The sequence below is a fragment of the Canis lupus genome, chromosome 28 (assembly GCF_011100685.1).
Source record: "Canis lupus familiaris isolate Mischka breed German Shepherd chromosome 28, alternate assembly UU_Cfam_GSD_1.0, whole genome shotgun sequence".
NCBI classification, from domain to species: Eukaryota; Metazoa; Chordata; class Mammalia; order Carnivora; family Canidae; genus Canis; species Canis lupus.
In genome coordinates this window covers 22,536,169-22,559,094 of record NC_049249.1, presented here as the reverse complement: position 1 = coordinate 22,559,094, position 22,926 = coordinate 22,536,169, and the positions used below count along the sequence as shown (strand labels likewise).

General features: G+C 34.3%; 1 protein-coding gene across 3 annotated transcripts in view; it reads right to left on the bottom strand.

Annotated features, from left to right (window-relative positions):
• The window catches only part of SHOC2 (SHOC2 leucine rich repeat scaffold protein), a 96,643-nt gene that overhangs the window by 4,152 nt on the left and 69,565 nt on the right, over positions 1 to 22,926 (bottom strand). For all 3 annotated transcript variants that reach the window (XM_038578776.1, XM_038578775.1, XM_038578777.1), the window contains exons 4-7: positions 9,957 to 10,087; positions 5,528 to 5,716; positions 1,797 to 1,919; positions 15 to 152 (exon numbers count right to left, since the gene is read on the bottom strand). In XM_038578776.1, the coding sequence (XP_038434704.1) occupies positions 15 to 152; positions 1,797 to 1,919; positions 5,528 to 5,716; positions 9,957 to 10,087 (581 nt within the window). The remainder of the gene's footprint in view (positions 1 to 14; positions 153 to 1,796; positions 1,920 to 5,527; positions 5,717 to 9,956; positions 10,088 to 22,926) is intronic.

The window sequence follows — 22,926 nt, the reverse complement described above, 5'->3', positions numbered from 1 at the left end:
GGATAATGTCTTACCTGTAAATCCTTAAGATAAGCAATTTCATTTGGCAAGGATTCCAATTTGTTCTCCTCTAGATCCAATTCTCTCAACTTCCTAAGGTTTCCAAGACCGTGCGGAAGCTTCTTTAGAAGATTGTTTGATAATATTAGAACCTAAGAGAAATTATTGATAGTGTTTGGTAACTTATGAAATGGAATAATATATTACCATTGTGTGGCTTAAAATTTATTAAACTGCTAATTTTCTAAAGAATGAATATTAAGGATAATGTTCACTTATATAAGAGAAAACATTTAACTTACTATTCTTAAAAAAAAATCACCATAGTTATTGGAAATAAAAGAAATTTAAATCAAAACTAACGAAAGCAAAAGTTTAATTTTACCCATATAACAGAAAAATATAAAATTAACCACTTGCACTAAAATTCATATAGTTAATGGTATTTTAATATTAAGTGGTTACAAATGTGTATCTGATAGGAAATCACTTATTTATTCAAAACCCTTTATAAACCATTTTTAGGGAGGTAACAATTTCTAAACTGCCTATTTCAAAACACTACAGTTACTATTTGTGGTATACTTATTACATTGTAAGCCATCCTCCAATATACTGAAGACAGAAAAAAGTAGTTGAGAAGGATAGTTCCTATTCTCAGAGAAATGATGGTGGTGGTAGTGATGGGGAGTGTAGGGAGACAATACTAGGTATAGGGATAGTGAAAAGAGTACTGAATGGAAAGACATATACATAAGGTTCTGGCTAATATCTTATGCCCATGGTTTTCCTCCAAAGTTATAACACGTATAATAAACATGTAACAAGACCAAAGAAATAATAATAGCTAATATTTACTGAGTTTACTACTTGCAAGGCACTAAATGCATGTGTGCATTATCACATTTAATCCTAACTCCAACCTTTTGAGGAAAATACTATCATCTTCATTTCACAGCTAGGGAAACTGAAGCTTGGGCAAGTTCCATCTATAAACGGAGATAAAAGTGGAATGGTACCCAGATCTGTCTTGTTTCAAAGCATATGCTTTTAACCATTACACCATACTATTTCACCTTAATAATTATAAAAAGAAATTAGATTTTTTAAAAAGCATGGATACAGAGGAAACTTTAAATATATATATATTTACTATTAATAAGCTTTTTTCATCAAAAGGGACTCAGAAGCAGGAGAATTCAACCTTGACTAAGGAGGAGAAAATAAGGTGGATCTTTATGGAAAATAATCCTAAAGAAAAAAAGGGATGATGAGAAGAGGGCATTCTAGATACTGAGAACAATAAGACTAAATGTACAGAGCTAGAAACATGCACAAATTTCCAACAAAGAAGATAATCTAATTAATTAAATAAGAGCATACATGAGTAATCAGGATGTAAAAGTGCACCAGAATATATGAAAGGTTCTCAATGCCAGTCTGAGGAATCCATAATCATTTTGGTAAACAACAGTGCAGGATTCTTAAACAGAGTTAAGGGGAAAAAAAAATATGTCCTAAAAGATGCTAAATTTTAGAGACATTCCTTTCAAAGACACTTCATAATACTCAAGCTTACCAACTTTTAGCAGCAAGAGTAATTCGGAAGCACTGAGCCCAAATTAAGTTAATATCTCATCATCCTAATAAAGCTGTATGCTTAAGAGAGCTCTAATATTTCTAATTATGATCTTCCCCCCATAGAAACTGCTTATTTTAACTGAAGCTTTATTAGCAAGATAATTGCAGACAGGTCTAAGGAGTTCTAAATAAATAAGGAGCTCTTTTATACTCACCTCAAGAGAAACAAGACCAGACACATCCTCAGGAATCTTTGTGAGCTGATTAGTGGCTAAATTCAATTCTACCATACTGGTCCAAGTTCCAAAATCCAAGGGAAGTGATGTCAACTGATTGTCCTGGCAAAGACAGAAAAGAAGCAACCAAAGTAGAACCACAAAAACAAAGTTATACACACACACACAAACACACCTGGTGGAAAGAAAATTCTTAATTAAACACAAAAACTTATTCCCCTCTTTGATATCCAAATAAAAAATTAAAAAGTAATGAAAAACCTAAGCCTCCGAAGCAGTTTAACCTTTTTATTTTGAGGTTAAATTGGAAGTTTGCTCCCTATGTGATTATCTGTATTGAATATAAAAAATACACTCTACCGACCAACACTTGAGACTTCAAAGGTCCCAGTTAAAAGTAGATTTTCATTTCACAAATATCTACAGAAATCATGGAATAAATGTAGATGCTCAAGAGCACAAGGGAAGAAGAAACATTGAATTATAGCACATAAAGAAACCAGATAAGCTCAGCAATTCTAGAGATGCTGAGCAATAAAGTAGGAGAGGAAAAAGTCTTAAGATAGCAAATTAAATCATTAAAACACTACTTGATAGTATCCAAAATTTCACTTTAAAAATTCCTAAGAGATGACAAAAATACATTTCTCACTGAATAATACAGATGATGGAACACTTATCCTAATTTTGTTTAAAAACTAGATATAGCAATATGCAGAAAACATAGTGAAATATATGCCAGTGTTTCACTATTTTTCCTCCTGCTTCCTCCTCTCTACATATAAAATACATTTTCATCAGTAACAACTCTTACCACATTTTGTATTTGTTGGGGCTACTGGTAACAAGAAAGGACCACTAGTACCCCTGATGTATGCCAATGTGTTAACAGTGATGCTATCTCTCAGTGGTAGGATTATTTTATGTCCCTTTTGTTAATCTGTATTTTTAATTTTTTCTGCAATATACATGGATTACTTGTTTCATTTTACACAAAATCATCCTTAGATTCCAAGAAGCAAACATCCATTTGAAAGTCAAGTTTTTCTTTTATTATAATACTTACATTACCTATTCATTATAACTTTTAAATTAACTACTGATAATTAGTAGTATGATAAAGAATTTTCATTTAAAAAAACTTACTACTGGTGCTTATATGAGGAAAATATCAGGCTTCATTTTGACTTCTTTCAAAAAGAAAGTTTTTATTAAACATTTGTCATGCTATTGAAGAAAAAGTAAGGCAAAATTCTAGGCAGTTTTCTTATTTCATTGAAAACAAGCCTTTCCAAGCTAACGCTATAGTAATATCATATCCATAAAAATGTAGAACCAAATGCAAAAACTAATGAACACCTAGACTGCTGTGTTCTAAGCCTCTTATTATAGACAACATTCAGAATTGATACCATTACCACTGCTAAATCTCATACAACTGAAAAGATAAACAATAAATTTTAAACCTGTTTAAGATTATAAGATTATCTTGAATTTCCACTGATTCAATTATATACCTCTAAAGAATTATCATAAAAGATACATGTATTTATGAACAAGTATAGAGAAAATCAATAAACTCTATATTTTAGACTAAAGAACCACAATTATGTTGAAATAGTTCATCTTGGGACGCCTGGGTGGCTCAGCGGCTGGGCTGGGTGCTTGCCTTCAGCTCAGGCCATGATCCCGGGATCCAGGATCGAGTCCCACACATCAGGCTCCCTTCAAGGAGCCTTCTTCTCCCTCTGCCTATGTCTCTGCCTCTTTCTCTGTGTCTCTCATGAATAAATAAATCTTAATGGAAAAAAAAAAAAAAACAGTTCACCAAAGATAAAAGGATGTAGTATAATACAATAGAAAGAACACTTACACCTGGAAGCAGGAAATCTAGGTCTTCTGGATTCCTATACCTCAGCCATAAATTAGCTATAGGGCCAATTTACTTATCACCTCTGTACCTAAAGTTTGCTCACTATAAATAAAATCACTGGAAAAAAAAAATCAGGTTTCATTTCTTTCCTCCTTTTTTCCTTATTATGTGAAACTCATTCACTCTAGAGAATACAGATATGCAAAAAGAAACTAAAGATCATCCATCAGAAGAAAATATTTGCAAATTATATATCTGATATGGGGTTAATATCCAAAATATATGCAGAACTCATACAACTCAATAACAAAAGAACAATCCAATAAAAAAATAGGCAGAAGATGTGAAGAGACATTTTCCCAAAAATGACATACAGATGGCCAACAGGTACATGAAAGTATGTTCAACATCACTAATTAGGGAAATGCAAATCAAAACCACAATGAGTTATCACCTCACACCCATCAGAATGGCTGTTATCAAAAAGACAAGAAATAAGTACCGGTGAAAATTTATATATAAAAGGTTATATAGGGGAACCTTTGGTGGGAATGTAAATGGGTGTACCCACTAGAGAAAACAGTATGGAGGTTTCTCAAACAATTAAAAACAGAACTACCATACAATCCAGCAATCCTACTTCTTGGCATTTATCTGAAGAAACTGAAAACACTAACTCAAAAACATATGCACCCCCATGTTCATTGCAGCATTATTTTAAAAAGCCAAGATACAAAAGCAACTTAAGTGTTCACAGATGAATTAAATGGATAAAGAAAATTCAGTACACACACACACACACACTGGGAACAATATTCAGCCATAAATACGAATTAAATCTGGTCATTTGTGACAACATGAATCTACCTTGAGAGCGGTATGCTCAGTGAAGTCAGTCAGATGGAAAAAGACAAATACCATATATTCTCACTTATATGTGAATCAAAACAAAACACCAAGCCCAAAGATAAAAAGTAAAGATTGGTGGTTGCCAGAGGTAAAGGTTAGGAGGTGGGCAAACTGGGTAAAGGGAATCAAAAGGTATAAACTTCTCTAGTTATAAAATAAATAAGTCATGGAGATATAAGCTACAGCATGGCAACCATAGTTAATAATGCTGTATTATATATCTGAAAGTTGTTGGGAGAGTAAATCTTAAACTCTCATCACAAGAAAAAAAAATTCTGTGTGTATGTGCGATCATTTCCCAATATACAAATATTGGATCATTATGTTGTACAACTGTAACTAATACCCTGTTGCATCAATTATTCCTCAATAAAAAGGTCATCCATAAAATAATTATGATATTCAAAGATAAACATATTTTAATAAATCCTAGCTATATCTATATATATAAATCTATACTTAATACATCATTAAGCACATTAAGAATAGTTTTTAAAAACTGTAGAAAGACAGTCTTGCATGCTTTAACTTTTTTCTAACTTAACAAACTGAGAATGTTTCAACTGGTATATAATATTCTTCTAAACTTGAGTATTATTTTTAATGACATCATAGTATTCCACCGAAGATGTACTACTTTTAAAAAATGAAATCTTTATTGGATTGGTACCAATTAAATAGAAAGTTCGACAATAAATATCCTCACAACTATGCTTTTATGGACACTCATGATTATTTCTTTAGGACAAAGTGTTACGAGTATGCACAGTTCTAAGATATTTGTTATCTAATACAAATTGCCCTCAAGTATCTATCAGTTGAGATAGTAACAGTAACAGTTCTCCACACTGTTCTGAGAAAACACAGAGATTACTTTAAGTACTAATAGTAGTAGCTTTACTCCCCCTCAAAACAAACAGAGGCTTACCTTCATATTCAGCTTACTTAATACTTTTGCTCTGGAGAAAATTCCAAATGGGATTTTATTGATTCGATTGTGTTCCATGTTGAGGGAATAGATGGTGGAAAACTGAGATGGACCACCTACTGGATATAATTGGAAGCAATTTCTAGCTAAGGTCAAACTATTCAGTTTCACAAGACTTGATAAAAGACTCTGTAAACAAATAAAATAAACATAAGAATTAGAATTGTAACAAGATTTCCTCCATAAAGTACAGAGCAGCAGTCACAAATGCCTCAAAGGGCCTTCAGGTAACCAATGACAGACACTGGTTGGGCCAGCTCTGTGCTGCCTCATATAGAGGGGACAGTCACTCCTCAGCCTTAGCTGTCACTTAGGAATGTGGAGCCAACAGAGTCAGATTTCCAGATTTTACAAGAAACAGAAAACTCATGCAAAATCTGATTTTTATTCCTTGGCTTTAGCTTATTAAAACACTCTATAAAGAAGGGGTGCCTGGGTGGCTCTGTCAGCTAAGTATCCAACTCTTGATTTTGAGTCAGGTAATGATCTCAGGGTTCTAAGATAGAACCCCAGTTGGCTGTGGAGCCTCCTTGGGATTCTTTCTCCCTTTGCCCCTCCAACCCCACTCTCTAAAAAACAAACCACCAAAAAAAAAAAAAAATACTCTATAAAGAAAATGTCTGCAGGTAAGAGATATCTCATGAGTGGCCACTCTGAGAACCTTAAATGCAGAATCATTTCCATCATACAGTCCTGGCTCTCTCACTATTCAGGTCTGAGTTAATTATCCTCTAAATTATTATAAAGATTAACATAACCTGACTCAGAGTGAGCTATAATTTAATGGCTCCTTCACAGAATATTAAATTCAAAAGATAACAGTTCCCAATATTATATAATATTGTTTTTCCACATGGTAAAGTTTCAGAGGGAAAGATACATCTGTCAAACTATTACTGTGCATAATAGTCACACATCCCCTTACTTCAGCCTCCTACCATGTCACCACAGTGCTAGGCGTTTAGGTATTACAAAAGAAATTCTGCGATTAAAAAGATTAAACCCTATTTAGATAAATACAGCACACATGATGGGAAAAAGGAAACAATACAGAACTATATATAATCAATAACAAATTATATGTAATAGGCTCTCATTATCCAAAGTCTGGTTGAAAGAAGAGCAGCACTGCCTTGTTTGAAATGTAGACTTTTAGGTCCTACTCCTACAGAATCAATATGAATCTTAAGAGGATTCCTTAGTGATATGTATACTCATTAATGTTTGAGAAACACTGGTATAGGCTATAAAATAATTCTGAATCCTGGCTCTATCCTTCGGTGGCTTGTGACTTCAGGCAATTGCTCCAAACCTTCATTTATTCATTTGTAAAATGATGGCTTATTTTATAAATTGTAGTGAAAACATTTTATTTTTTATTTTTTTTAGTGAAAACATTTTAGAGAGAGAAATACACAAATAGCTTTACAATCTCTAGCACATAAATAGTGATTAATTTTTAAGTCCCTCTTCTATTTAAATTTCAAGCAAAGAGGAAATACTGGAGTAACTGGAAAAGCAGGAAGGAGACTGAGAGTGAGCTAGATCTTGAAGGATGAAAAAAATTTAAATATTTAGAAAAGTAGAAGAAATATTTTAGATTGAAGTAAAGGCCCAAGCAGAGAGGAAGAGGAAACAAGCTGTGTGAGGTATGTGTGTGTATTTTAAGAATGTTCAAATACCAGCTTCATACCATGAGGAAACTGAAGACTTAGTACCTGAAATTTGTAAGGCCAGCTGAAGGAATGAAATAACTATGTAACTGAAGGCATAATTATATGGTGAACTGAAACTTGTTCTTTATGCTGAACATTAAGCAGCTTTCAACATTTGTCTACTGATGTACACAGATAAAAGGAAGAGCTCAGGTAGTCAATTCAGGAAAATTGCCTACATCTTATTTTACTGGAAATACATGAAGTTTTGAGTATCATGGCAAAAATGTTATATTTATTATTCTTACAGCTGACCAACTTTACTGATATTCTTTGAAAAACCCTAAAGATATCTAAAAAGGGGCAATGAGAAGGCGGCTCTCCAATCTTTCATTCTTAGATCATAAAATGAAGCTATGCAGTTGTGCTCATCGTTGCTTTAAAGTCAGACACATCTGGATCCCCATCTTAGGTCTTCCACTTACCAGGTGTGTGACCTTTGGTGAATTAGACAATCAATATATTTCTCACAGTACTCCCAGAAAAATACTTATGTAACAAGTTAGGCCAAAAACATAACTTCCCTTAAGTCTTATTACCCCAATAATTAATACAATTTGATAATACCCCAATAATTAATACAATTATAATGAAGATTTAAATGGGTTGATCCACGTAAAGCCCCTAGCCTTATACCTTGAACATATGTGCTTAAATTTATTAAATTCCTTTTCCTTATGTGTTTGTGTCTACATGAAAACTAGTCCATTTTCAGACAGTCATCAAATAGAAAACTGTATAGTCATTTTGCCAGCTCTGGTATCAGCAAGGAGCCCCAACTGAAAACCACTGTCCTGACTGCACACCCAACCCAGCTTGAACTAGATGTCTAGTAAGTGCCATCTAATGGATTTTATTGTTTTCCTCATTGTGATTACAAATGCAGATAATTACATATTTGCATTAGGATTATGCTGCTTCCAAAGCACAGAGACTACTTTTAAATAAGACTTAATGCTTCCCCAGATTTGGAGAGGGCCAATCAAGGGCTTCCCCCACAGGCTCTCTATCTGAAAATAGGCCAGTTTAAATTTGTGTGTGTGCACGCACATTTCTTCCACAGCCAGATTGAGGATAGCTTGTCCTCTTTATAATTCCTTATCAAAAATAAATCTTGACTAATTTCAGTCACAAAATATTATACGTGAAACTACTTACCACAATGTCTGTATCCTAAGAGTTACCCAATAATTACTAGTTTCACTGATAGTGGATATAAAAATAAGTTTTAAAATTTCTCACTTTTTGGAATTTAATATACACCTAGTCTTTATATTTAGCCTTACTGACACTGTAAAAGCAGTCAATTTTACTTAAGCTCACAAATCACACCCTAAAAAAATCCCAAGATCTAATTATTTTGCTAATTACTGTTAGAAAAGGAGATGACATTAAACAATAGAACCCCACCCATTTTTACCATTCTACATTATCACTAGCAAAGAAAGACAAAAATCCAGACAGTCTAGTTGTCAGGGCTCTCTCTACAATCTGTGGATTCTGTTCCTGACCCCATTTAAATTGCAGATGATAAATTGTCATAGGAGTTTTAGAGAACTAGCCCATCCTAGAAACTATAATCCTGGACAACTGATTTGTGTACTTTGAACAAATGGTTTTTAAAAAAATCCAAAGACCCAGAATAAGAGAAGCAAAATTAATAGGTGCTTTTTTTCTGTATCCTGTAGCAACAAATCAATTAAATACATTTATTTTATAGCTAATTGCTATAAGCCTATATCTTCAAATACTCAAATTATTCTTTATAAAATCATAGTATATATCTATAAATAAACATTCATCCAAAGCATCTTTATTTTTAATTCAAACACACACACACACACACACACACACACACACACGGAAAAACTAGAAATAAAGGGCCACTTAAAGAAAACATCTTTAATTATATGAAAAAGAGAGACTTTGCGAAGTTCAATCAGTAATATAACAATTCCATTATTTTATTTGTTAGAATACCACAATAAGATCTAATGCTTGAATAAGCAAACATACAAGTTGTGGGTATGCTAATTAATAATATGTAGCAAAAGAAGGCAAAAGAATAAAAGAGTACTGCATTCTGCCCAATTAATCTCTAAGCAAAATAAGTGAAAACATTTTTTCATAGAACAAAACCCAAATTAAAAATGTGTTAAGAAATAACAAATTTTGGCGACTGGTATATGTTAAATAGGCTTTAATACTATTGCATAAGCAGGGTAATAATTTGGGTCATAAAATGTTACAGCTAATATTAATATGATTAATAAGTAATGTGTTCTATGTAGCTCATTCTATTCCTGGATCATCTTTCTATAGCACTTTTTAAAATATCTGAACTGGCTGGGTAGTTGAGTTTTAAAAGCAACCATACAACTTTTCCTTAATAGCTGTAGCTGTTATTACTAGTTCCAAAATGATGTGAGAAGCATGATGCTTACATGGGAATGTAGCACACTGATTTCTCACCTTGGTTTCTCCCTTCTATACATGAAAAAAGAAAAAAATAGTATGTTCCTATAATCATTCCTATTCTTTCTTCTTCAGAATATTTATCTTACTGGCAGCTAAATGTCTGTACTATATTCATTATTTAAACAACTTCAATAATCAAATTATTCACCCAGCTGTAAAGATTTACCACCTCTCACCTCTGGTAGAGCAGAAATGTTATTGTTCTCTAAATTTAGCTCTTCGAGGGCACTGCACTTTGCCAGTGATCTGGGTATTGCTGACAGTCTGTTGTATCTCAGACCAAGACGACTTAAACTGGACAGGTTTCCTGTGAATACAAAAAAAAAGGAATTTTTTCTTTTAATCTGATAAATCTGTCACTGTCCCTGGCTATTCCCTAGATATATACGAATTACTGAGCAGTACTATTTTGGCAAGATCCTTAACTCCTAGTACCAAGGAACTACATACTGCACTCTATCAATTAGGATGAAATTGAAACCACTTTTGTGTCCACTTGTCTTAGAGAAACAATGGAATACATAGCCATAAAGTCAATTTTAAAAATGAATTACTAGAAAGTATTGGCATACTTTAATAACAAATTGACCTTTATATAAGGCCTAACTGAATAACATCAAAGTATTATATAGTTTAAACTTATAATAATCATCTCGTTTGAATCTATAGAACCATCATCCAACACAGAACAATGGTTATATAACAAATGTTCATGTAATTTTGAAGAAATTTCCAAATTTCAAGTGACATTACTTAAATATAAGATGCACAATTATTTTGTGAAATTGGAAAGGTTTAGTATTTTTCATAAGCTGAAATATGAATATTCCATTTCTGAAGGTCAAACTGATAGTAAAAAATTAGCCAATTTTTAAAAATTACAAACAAGGGACAGCTGGGTGACTCAGTGGTTAAATGTCTGCCTTCAGCTCAGGGCATGATCCTGGAGTCCCAGGATTGAGTCCCACATTGGGCTCCCTGCATGGAGCCTGTTTCTCCCTCTGCCTATATATATCTCTGCCCTTCTCTCACTGTGTGTCTCTCATGAATAAAATAAAATCTTAAAAAACAAATAAAAAAATAAAATTACAAACAAAAGTGAAAGTTATAGTCTCTTATCTAAGAATACCAGTTAGAGCACAATTTAGCTATCACTGAATACATAAAAAAACAGCAGAAAAATAGGCTAGTTTTATTGGCAAGCTACATGCAGGCTACTTGGATGAATATATCTGCCGTCATAAAAAGTTTAAATCAAATTTGATTCCCCAAATGATATACTTTAGAAAACAAGTTCATTTTGATACCAGAAAGAGGGGGGAAAAGGTACAAGAATTTAATTTAGTTCAATGTAATTCCTTGTCATGGTTTGTTAATTTCTTTTCTGACTTCAAACTACAACTGCTGGTATCACATATTTAGATGGGCCAAGTTTAAATGTCAATGTAGTGTAACCAGCTTCTAGTTTTAAATTAAACAGTATTATCAGTGTTTAAATTACAAAAGTAGATGCCTGTGTCACAAACTGGAGACAAGTGTTTTGATGTCTTGATTTTCACCATCCTTCTGAAGTTTGCCCATTTCTTTCCTTTTGCTTTGACCATTTTTCAAAATTATCAAATGAATAATTTTCTTAGATATAACATTACTACAGTACGTACAGAAAACATATATTAGCTTTTAGCATAAATTAAGCCTTGAAACCCTAGGATGGCAGTCACTATGCCTCATAATTCTATCTAGTTATCATTCATCTGCATCCTTCCCTCTTGCTGAAGATATCAGTGATTAAAGTTATAAGAAATCATTAAATAGAGCTAATTTTTACTCTTTATATCCTCAAGGCAAAAATCAGCCATTGATAATGGTAATATTCTGATAATTAAATACCGTAAGTCTAGCCAACTATAATGCAGAAAAACTTAGCAAACATTTCAATTCCTGTAAGAATTGTAATTGGAACTATTCCAGAGGTATGTTATTTTCATTTACTTTTATACTCTCTTATAATAGTGTCTCGAAACTAGGCCAAGAGTTTGCTGGTTCTGTTTAAGATTCCTATAGGCAGAAAACTGAATTCAAATGCAATGACAGAAACAATCATTTGGCAAAGACAAGTTAATTTTGTCTTAAAATGCTTTCTAGGGGGCACTTGGGTGGCTCAGTCAGTTAAGTGTCTGCCTTCAGCTGGGTCATGATCCCAGGGTCCTAGGATCAAGCCTCACCTCCCCACCAGGTTCCCTGCCTCTCCCTCTCCCTTTGCCTGCCACTGCTCCCCCTGCTTATGTGTTCTGTGTCAAATAAATAAACAAAATCTTTTAAAAAATGCTTTCTAAATTAACTAAGGATGCTTCCCTGAATCTTTCTAATGATATTCTAGTAAGAGGTGTCAATTTTGGAGGGGAGGAAAAACAAGCTGAGCACTGGATGACTGTCCAAAGCCCCAGAGAATTTAGAGATTAGAAATAAGGTCAAGAATAGTTATCACTGCACTATGACATTGAATAAGATATAAATGTTTCTTAAAAGTTGGCTTCCCAGATAATAATCTGCTTTGTGATTAAATGTTAATTAACATTTGTAGTGGCAAAAAAATGGAGACAATCTATTTATTCAAGAATATATGAAGAATTATTTAAACTAGAGACACCACAGTGCCACAGATAAAACAAAGAATTTTATGTTATCTATCTGATTCTGGGCAAGTTACTTAACTGAGTCTATTTCCTCATCCATAAAGTGGAGATAACATCAAATACTTGACAGGATCACTCTCAGGGTTAAATACGATTAAGTAGCAATAACTGATACATAACAGATGTTCAAAACATGATTTTGCTCTATAGTGTGTGTATATATATATATATATATATATATTCTGCTATATCTAATACCTACAAAAAATTATGTTACAAAAAATTTTAAGATGTGAAAGAATATATGATGTTAAGGTACGATCTCTACAATGTAAAAAACAAGTGGAAAAGAGTGGAAAGAAAACATCAAAATTAACAGTTATCTCTGTATGGTAGAATTACAGAAGATTAAAATTTTTTTCTTTGAACTTGACTTTTTCCTAATTTTCTAGTTTTGTCATTTAAAGATATTTTGATAAAGAAAAAGTGTATAATTCTAAAGTCATTTTAATTTTAAAAACTACCGTTCTTTTTCTGAATATTTTACATTAGATGTTTTATAATAATGTAGAGGTAAGACATTTGGACACTTTACACTGTGAGGTTCATCTTCTTCATAAAGTGTAGATATGAGCTAAATTATGGGAATACAGAGTATGGTTGTTTGAATTCTTAGGCACTCTGATAAAAAAGATGAAAAAATACCTAAGCAGCAGCAGTTAAGAGCCATCTAATAAGCATGGACTTTAGCATGAGATATGTGAAAAGACTTATCAAAGCCACCAACTAGTTAGTGGCAAAGCTAGAATCAAACTCAGCTGGCTCCTTATTTCAAATAATCATTCTTCAAGATCTTCACTGACTATGCTCCAGTTAGCTTGCTGCCTCTTGACAGAGAAGGCTATGTTCATTCTTTCTCCCAAACTGTTGTGCTCAAAGAAAGCATTTTTATTCCATACTAAGTCTAACACACTTGTTCATGAAGCTTTCCTGACCATTCTATCAAGATCTCGGTGATCTCCCTGTAAACTGGACTCATGGCTACATATTGTTTTCACTACAAGATGGCATAATTATGCTTGTTTTTAAGTTGTCAGTTATTACACGGATTAGTTACTTCTCTACCCAACAGACTGAAAACCCTTAGAGTGAGGCCTTATGTATTTCTATCTCCTCAAAGAATATGTTTCAGTGCTAAGCCCACAGCAGGCATTCATTCATACTTTCTTAATAAACTGCAGAAGCTAAAACATTTTACTATTTGTTCTCCTCTCCATTAGGAGCAAGATGTAAAATCTTAAAACTATATGAGACACTTTTCTTTGACCCATTCTCATTTTAAAATAGGGAGGAAGGGAAGAAATCAATTATTTTATTTTTTGCCTAGCCCATGTTTCATGGCCACTATAGCTACAACAAAGCTGGTAAAGATGGAAATTTTTCTCTAAGCTGTGAGAATGCCTGATTTTAAAGAACTTCAAAAATCTTATGGTAAAACTTTAATCTGCTGTATGAAGTTGAAGACAGAAAAGGCAGTTGTTCTTAGGGGAAAAAACTAAGCAAAACAGGGATGCCTGGGTAGCTCAGATGGTTAACCGTCTGCCTGCAGGGTTCTAGGATCCAGTCCCACATGGGACTCCTTGCTCAGCGGGGAGCCAGCTTCTTGCTCTGCCTGCGACTCCCACCCTGGTTGTGCTCTTATTCTAACAAATAAGTAAATGCAATCTTAAACAAAACAAAACCCAGAAGTAAGACCATCCCTTTCTCTCCTTCATACCACTGTTTTCCCTATAGAAGAAACCTGCTCCAATGTAATAAAATGGCAGAAGCATTTACCAGAGTCTTTGAAACCTGCCAAAAGAATAAAGCACAAAGCCCCTTATTTTTGCTCCATCAACTGACATCCCTCACTTAACGTTTAGAGCAGAGCAGGTACACAAATACAATATTTTAAACATTTTTTATTCTCATAAAAACCTAGAACTTTCTCTAATAACAAAGATTAGTATAACAAATTCTAAATGTTTGTCAACTCAAAAGCCCAACAAATAGAACCAGATTCCTGAAATGTCTCTTCTAAACGCAATATAACTCTGGAATTCCGCACTTTTAAAATCAGAATAGGTTTCTAGAATTCTAGTACAAAATTAGTGGTTATTTAAACAATAAGAGTATCTCCAACTTTCCTAAACTTTTCCTCCCTCCCCCGTTTTTGGTTTTTGTTTTCTTTTATTTTTGGTGTGGTAGAAACTGAACTTTTAAAAACATAATCTGTAAGAATATGCTATTTTGATGAAAAATTCACATTTGCAAAATTCTTATCACTTTACTGACAGCATGGCATATTCAGTCATCCACATTTTGCCAAAATCCATTACTCTCAGGAAAATAAAAGCGATGAAAAAAATTAAGGATGAAATATCAAAACTCTCTTGTGCCAGGAAAAAAGCTGGACATCAGAAGTCTGATATTTACTATGATTCAACCCCCTTAGTGGTTTCAACTCTTGCCTCTTTCAGTGAGCAGTTTTACCACAAACTAAACTACAACCTAGAAATCAAGCCACAGCTTGCTTTAATGTTGAGCCATTGTGACTACGAAATAAAATCAATGTTGCTGAGCTTCTGTGTATAAATGTAGGCTGATCACTGTCAATCACTGGCATTTAGCTTTTAAGTGCTTAACTTTGTAAATTGTTCTGTGCTCTGCCTCTGACAGCTTGTTTTCTTAGGCCGTCAGATTTTTAAATTACAGCAACATCAAATGGCTATGAATTAAAATTAGATGCTTTTAATTTCAGCAAATATAATCAACATCTATAGGTTAATTCAGTATAACTGTTCAGTAAAACTCTAACTCAAATGATCTTAATCTTACTTTAACAAAGTAGCAAAACAAAAACAAAAACAAAAACAAAAACCAGACCAGTATAAAAGGCACATAGTTCTAACGATGAAATAATGTCAGTTACTTTTTTCTCCAGGAACAGTGAGCCAAAAAAGTGAAAGCAAACTGAAAATATAAAAATTCTTAAACGTCAAAAACCCCAAAGAATGCCACCATTAAAAAGAAAACTAGTAAAGTTGTTATATGAAGCTGCACTGTAATTACCTAAAACCTAATTACTAAAACTCTACTTGTTGATATAACCATAATTACTCTAACAATTTCTTCTGAGCCCAGTGCAACAAAAGACTTCTGTAAATTGTTCTGTGCTCCAGCCTTGAAGGCAAGGTCTTGTTGCAGATTTCTCTCTTTATCTCATTTGAGAAGAAATAGAAAATAAAATACTTTTTTCCTACTTGAGACCTCTTAAGTCCCCTCACCCCTGGTTTCATAAAATGACCAGAGATCACAAAAGGCTTTAACATATCAAATTCATAGTTTGAAACAAAATGACTTCTGTAATGAAGTTTAAGATTTTCTTTAGTTCATGACTGATTTTTGAATTAGACAATATTAACATGAAAGAAAATATACATTCTGTTCAACAGAGTAGACTAATGGTTAAGTCAGAGAAACTAGAAATATGTTTTGAAGTACTCTCTCGCTTAACTGCAACCAGCTGTCCCCTCCCCACTTCCTTCTGCCTCTTCTCCACATCCTGTGAGCTGTCAGTGATCCTCGCACTGCTGCTCAGCCTGGATGTAAATTAAATGGCAGTGATTACACTGTCAAGGAGTGAGAACTACTCTAGGAGTGTTCATGTTAAATAAAGAAAGGGGTAAAAACATCTTGGTCTACTTATAAGAAAAAAGGCAAGGAAAAAAAGTGATTTTTTTTTGAAAACTTGATTGTCAGGTGACACTTTAAAGATATCATTTCAAATATGAATTTAGGGCAAGTTTCTTTAGCCCAGGTAAAGGACACCAGGGCAGCTACTGCAGGACTTACACTGACTGGGCAGGATAGGTGAGGATTTTTTTTTTAAGTTATATTTTCCAAAAGTAGCATAGGAAAAACAGGAAAAGTATCAGGAGAACTAAGTTCCAATTAAGTTTAGCACTAAATGTTTTGGGTGAATTCCTCTTCTCCAATAAATGAAAGGGAGAATCCCAAAGGTCAATGATTTTAAGACTGCTGAGATTTGTAATAAATCAAGACCAAAATGTTTGAATTTCTCACCAAATCTCAACCTTCTGCTATACAGTCAAAATACTGGGGATGAGAGGGATGGAAAAGGCAATAGAATTTTTAATAAACATGATATATAATAAATGACAGTATTATAAAAAATTCAATAAACATTTCTTACTTTACATTATTTGGATTAACAGCTAGAAATACTCCATTTGTTGACAACTATCAAGGCATAAAAATAAATAAAATGTTTACAATTATCTTATTGTTAATGTTTCAGTTCTCACTGATTTCCAATACATACTTGTAATGTGGTCATGTAGAATGTTTTAGAATAGAAGGCATCTGTGTTACTCTGAGATAATATCTTAACCACAACAGATTAATAATGAAGCCAAATGTTTTCATTATTAATAAACATTCTTAAAATACAGTTAATTCTGACAAAAGAGAAAGATATATATAAAATTAAGAAAGCCAGGAGGAAGGAGGATACATGGAGAAGTTACCCTTTGTCAGAGGAAGTAAATCCAAAAGACCTTGATCCTAGTCCGAGTAAATGGAAGATTTTTATCATCCACCACCACCTATACTTTGTCAGGGTATTCCTCTTTGTACTCTAATTTCATCCTCCTTTCATTGTTATCTGACATAACAGAGATACAGATATATGCACAAAATATTAAACAAAAGACTGTTGGACTATTTGAGAGAAAGAACAGCATGGATGACTTATACATATACATCCATTTGATCAGCTGAAAGAATAGAGGAAATTATGTGGGCATTTAGGAGAAAGAGTCATAAGCAGAGAGACTAAGAAGTATAAAGACTCTGACACTAGAACTTTGCCTGATATGCTTAAGAAGCAACAAGGTGTTTAGCATCTATAATATCCTAAGAAACATACAATGACTAAGCTTCAGTGAGAGGGATAAGAATATTTAACTTTGTAACATCTCAAGCATCTTTAATTTTGGTTCCCCTGTCTGATTTGTAGTAAATAATCTTTATTTTTCTTTCTAAAACTGAGCAAGACTTTAATTTTATAAAAATTAAAAGTGCTTTTTAAAAGTGCTTTTTCTTAATGCAACATTCCACCGAAAATCGATCATGCATTATTTCTTTTCTCCTTTACTGTTGCAATTAGTTGGTTATTCAAAATAAGCAAACTTACAGACATATCTTGCAATGTAAAAACAAAAACAGAAACTAAATAGGTCTATGTAATTCAAGAAAACTATAAAAAGTATATAAATTACATATAACTATCAAAATTAAGCCTATATGTTGAATTGGCTCAGAGGAACTCAGGGAAATGGACTCTGAAAGATCAACACTGAGAAATATAATAGAGTTCTTGAATTTCAGAAATAAGGAAAGTACTCTGGGTGGCCAGGCAAAAAGATTAAGTCCCTTACAATGAGAAAAAAATGGACTGGCCTTATACTTTTGTATGTTCAATGCCAGAAGAGAGTAGATCTCTTAAGTTCTATTAAGATGCTCAAGGAAACAAAGCTCAAGGTCCCCAATGTTTTTTATATCCATCAAAACTGTTCAAGTATAAAGGTTACAGGCATTCTAGAACTAGGGAACTATTACTTACGAACCATTTCTGAGAAAACTACTACAAGATTGACTTGAGCCAACCACGAGATGACTGGGGCAACTTACGACGACAGGACTGTTGATGAACAGTAAGATGAAAAACCACCTCAGATCAGCCTAACAAGATATACCATGAATGTTATATGTCCCGACAGCACATCCAACAAATGTTAGGAGGAAAAAAAAAAAAAGATAATAAAATAAATTCACTGACTGTCTCATCTATGTCACTCTATTCAACAAAAACAGAATACACATTCAGTTGCACATGGAATAATTATCAAGATACACCATATACTGAGCCATAAAATAAGCCTCAATAAATTTAAATGACTCAAGTCACAAAGAGTATGTTTTCAACCACAAAGGAATTTAGTTAGAAATTATGAACAAACCCTTGCAAAACTGTCAGATACTGGGAACAACACACCACACTTCTAAATAAATCACTGAAGAAACAAAAAAGTAAATTAGAAAGTATTTTAAACCAAAGAAAAAGGAAAACAATATATCAGGATTTGTGGAATGCTACTAAAGCAATACTTAAAGGGAAATTTATAGTACTACATGCATAGATGGGGAAGAAATCTTCAATGTCAGAACATACAGGCAAATCGAACTCCAATTAAAAAAAATTTTTAAAAAAAGAGAATCAAGTGGCATTTTCCTCTGCCAAAAATTGTTACTCATTCTCATTTTACAACATCTTAATCTCCCTATTATACCCAAATGCCCATCTCTGTTACAGAAATAGGGTTTTAATCTTCCATTTGGAAGATATCATTAAACTACATTTTTAAAGGTAATCAAATCCTAACAGCCAGAAAGAAAGATTGACACAACTTCCTCATCAACAAATAAGGGACCAAGACATTTTAGCCTATCTCTAAGGTGACCTTAGGTACCTACTCTTCTGAAACCCACATGAAACTCCAGAGTTGAACTTGCAACTGAATTATTTGGGGATTATTTATTTTTCCAACATGGAGCTCCTATAAGCGACTCAAGGTAATCAGAACTCACACAACAACCAAAGAAAGTAAGTAGAGGGGATACAGGGCAAGATGGCGGAAGAGTAGGGTCTCCAAATCACCAGTCCCAACCAAATTACCTAGAAAAGCTTCAAATTATCCTGAAAATCTATGAATTCGGCCTGAGAATTAAAGAGAGAACACCTGGAATGCTACAGTGAGAAGAGTCTGCGCTTCTATCAAGAATGACTAGAAGGAAAACCTCACCTCAAAAGAATGAATCAGAAACAGTCCTCTGTCCCACAGAGTTACAAAATCTGGATTACAATTCAATGTCAGAAAGCCAATTCAGAAGCACTATTATACAGCTACTGGTGGCTCTAGAAAAAAGCATAAAGGACTCAAGAGACTTCATGACTGCAGAATTTAGAGCTAATCAGGCAGAAATTAAAAATCAATTGAATGAGATGCAATCCAAACTAGAAGTCCTAACGACGAGGGTTAACGAGGTGGAAGAACGAGTGAGTGACATAGAAGACAAGTTGATGGAAAAGAGGGAAACTGAGGAAAAAAGAGACAAACAAAAGATCATGAAGATAGATTAAGGGAAATAAACGACAGCCTGAGGAAGAAAAACCTACGTTTAATTGGTGTTCCCAAGGGCGCCGAAAGGGACAGAGGGCCTGAATATGTATTTGAACAAATTCTAGCTGAAAACTTTCCTAATCTGGGAAGGGAAACAGGCATTCAGATCCAGGAAATAGAGAGATCCCCCCCTAAAATCAATAAAAACCGTTCAACACCTCGACATTTAATAGTGAAGCTTGCAAATTCCAAAGATAAAGAGAAGATCCTTAAAGCAGCAAGAGACAAGAAATCCCTGACTTTTATGGGGAGGAGTATTAGGGTAACAGCAGACCTCTCCACAGAGACCTGGCAGGCCAGAAAGGGCTGGCAGGATATATTCAGGGTCCTAAATGAGAAGAACATGCAACCAAGAATACTTTATCCAGCAAGGCTCTCATTCAAAATGGAAGGACAGATAAAGAGCTTCCAAGACAGGCAGGAACTGAAAGAATATGTGACCTCCAAACCAGCTCTGCAAGAAATTTTAAGGGGGACTCTTAAAATTCCCCTTTAAGAAGTTCAGTGGAACAATCCACAAAAACAAGGACTGAATAGATATCATGATGACACTAAACTCATATCTCTCAATAGTAATTCTGAATGTGAACAGGCTTAATGACCCCATCAAAAGGCGCAGGGTTTCAGACTGGATAAAAAAGCAGGACCCATCTATTTGCTGTCTACAAGAGACTCATTTTAGACAGAAGGACACCTACAGCCTGAAAATAAAAGGTTGGAGAACCATTTACCATTCGAATGGTCCTCAAAAGAAAGCAGGGGTAGCCATCCTTATATCAGATAAACTAAAATTTACCCTGAAGACTGTAGTGAGAGATGAAGAGGGACACTATCTCCTACTTAAAGGATCTATCCAACAAGAGGACTTAACAATCCTCAATATATATGCCCCGAATGTGGGAGCTGCCAAATATATAAATCAATTAATAACCAAAGTGAAGAAATACTTAGATAATAATACACTTATACTTGGTGACTTCAATCTAGCTCTTTTTATACTCGATAGGTCTTCTAAGCACAACATCTCCAAAGAAACGAGAGCTTTAAATGATACACTGGACCAGATGGATTTCACAGATATCTACAGAACTTTACATCCAAACTCAACTGAATACACAGTCTTCTCAAGTGGACATGGAACTTTCTCCAGAATAGACCACATACTGGGTCACAAATCGGGTCTGAACCGATACCAAAAGATTGGGATCGTACCCTGCATATTCTCAGACCATAATGCCTTGAAATTAGAACTAAATCACAACAAGAAGTTTGGAAGGACCTCAAACACGTGGAGGTTAAGGACCATCCTGCTATTATATGAAAGGGTCAACCAGGAAATTAAGGAAGAATTAAAAACATTCATGGAAACTAATGAGAATGAAGATACAACCGTTCAAAATCTTTGGGATGCAGCAAAAGCAGTCCTAAGGGGGAAATACATCGCAATACAAGCATCCATTCAAAAACTGGAAAGAACTCAAATACAAACGCTAATCTTACACATAAAGGAGCTAGAGAAAAAACAGCAGATAGATCCTACACCCAGGAGAAGACGAGAGTTAATAAAGATTCGAGCAGAACTCAATGAAATCGAGACCAGAAGAACTGTGGAACAGATCAACAGAACCAGGAGTTGGTTCTTTGAAAGAATTAATAAGATAGATAAACCATTAGCCAGCCTTATTAAAAAGAAGAGAGAGAAGACTCAAATTAATAAAATCATGAATGAGGGATCCCTGGGTGGCGCAGCGGTTTGGCGCCTGCCTTTGGCCCAGGGCGCGATCCTGGAGACCCAGGATCAAATCCCATGTCGGGCTCCCGGTGCATGGAGCCTGTTTCTCCCTCTGCCTGTGTCTCTGCCTCTCTCTCTCTCTCTCTGTGTGTGACTATCATAAATAAAAAAAAAAAAAATAAAAAAAATTAAAAAAAAAAAATAAAATCATGAATGAGAAAGGAGAGATCACTACCAACACCAAGGAAATACAAATGATTTTAAAAACATATTATGAACAGCTATACGCCAATAAATTAGGCAATCTAGAAGAAATGGACACATTCCCGGAAAGCCACAAACTACCAAAACTGGAACAGGAAGAAATAGAAAACCTGAACAGGCCAATAACCAGGGAGGAAATTGAAGCAGTCATCAAAAACCTCCCAAGACACAAGAGTCCAGGGCCAGATGGCTTCCCAGGGGAATTCTATCAATCGTTTAAAGAAGAAATCATACCTATTCTACTAAAGCCGTTTGGAAAGATAGAAAGAGATGGAGTACTTCCAAATTCATTCTATGAGGCCAGCATCACCTTAATCCCAAAACCAGACAAAGACCCCACCAAAAAGGAGAATTACAGACCAATATCCCTGATGAACATGGATGCAAAAATTCTCAACAAGATACTAGCCAATAGGATCCAACACACATTATTCACCATGACCAAGTAGGATTTATCCCCGGGACACAAGGCTGGTTCAACACTCGTAAAACAATCAGTGTGATTCATCATATCAGCAAGAGGAAAAACCAAGAACCATATGATCCTCTCATTAGATGCAGAGAAAGCATTTGACAAAATACAGCATCCATTTCTGATCAAAACTCTTCAGAGTGTAGGGATAGAGGGAACATTCCTCAACATCTTAAAAGCCATCTACGAAAAGCCCACAGCAAATATCATTCTCAATGGGGAAGCACTGGGAGCCCTTCCCCTAACATCAGGAACAAGACAGGGATGTCCACTCTCACCACTACTATTCAACATAGTACTGGAAGTCCTAGCCTCAGCAATCAGACAACAAAAAGACATTAAAGGCATTCAAATTGGCAAAGAAGAAGTCAAACTCTCCCTCTTCGCCGATGACATGATACTCTACATAGAAAACCCAAAAGTCTCCACCCCAAGATTGCTAGAACTCATACAGCAATTCGGTAGCGTGGCAGGATACAAAATCAATGCCCAGAAATCAGTGGTATTTCTATACACTAACAATGAGACTGAAGAAAGAGAAATTAAGGAGTCAATCCCATTTACAATTGCACCCAAAAGCATAAGATACCTAGGAATAAACCTCACCAAAGAGGTAAAGGATCTATACCCTAAAAACTATAGAACACTTCTGAAAGAAATGGAGGAAGACACAAAGAGATGGAAAAATATTCCATGCTCATGGATTGGCAGAATTAATATTGTGAAAATGTCAATGTT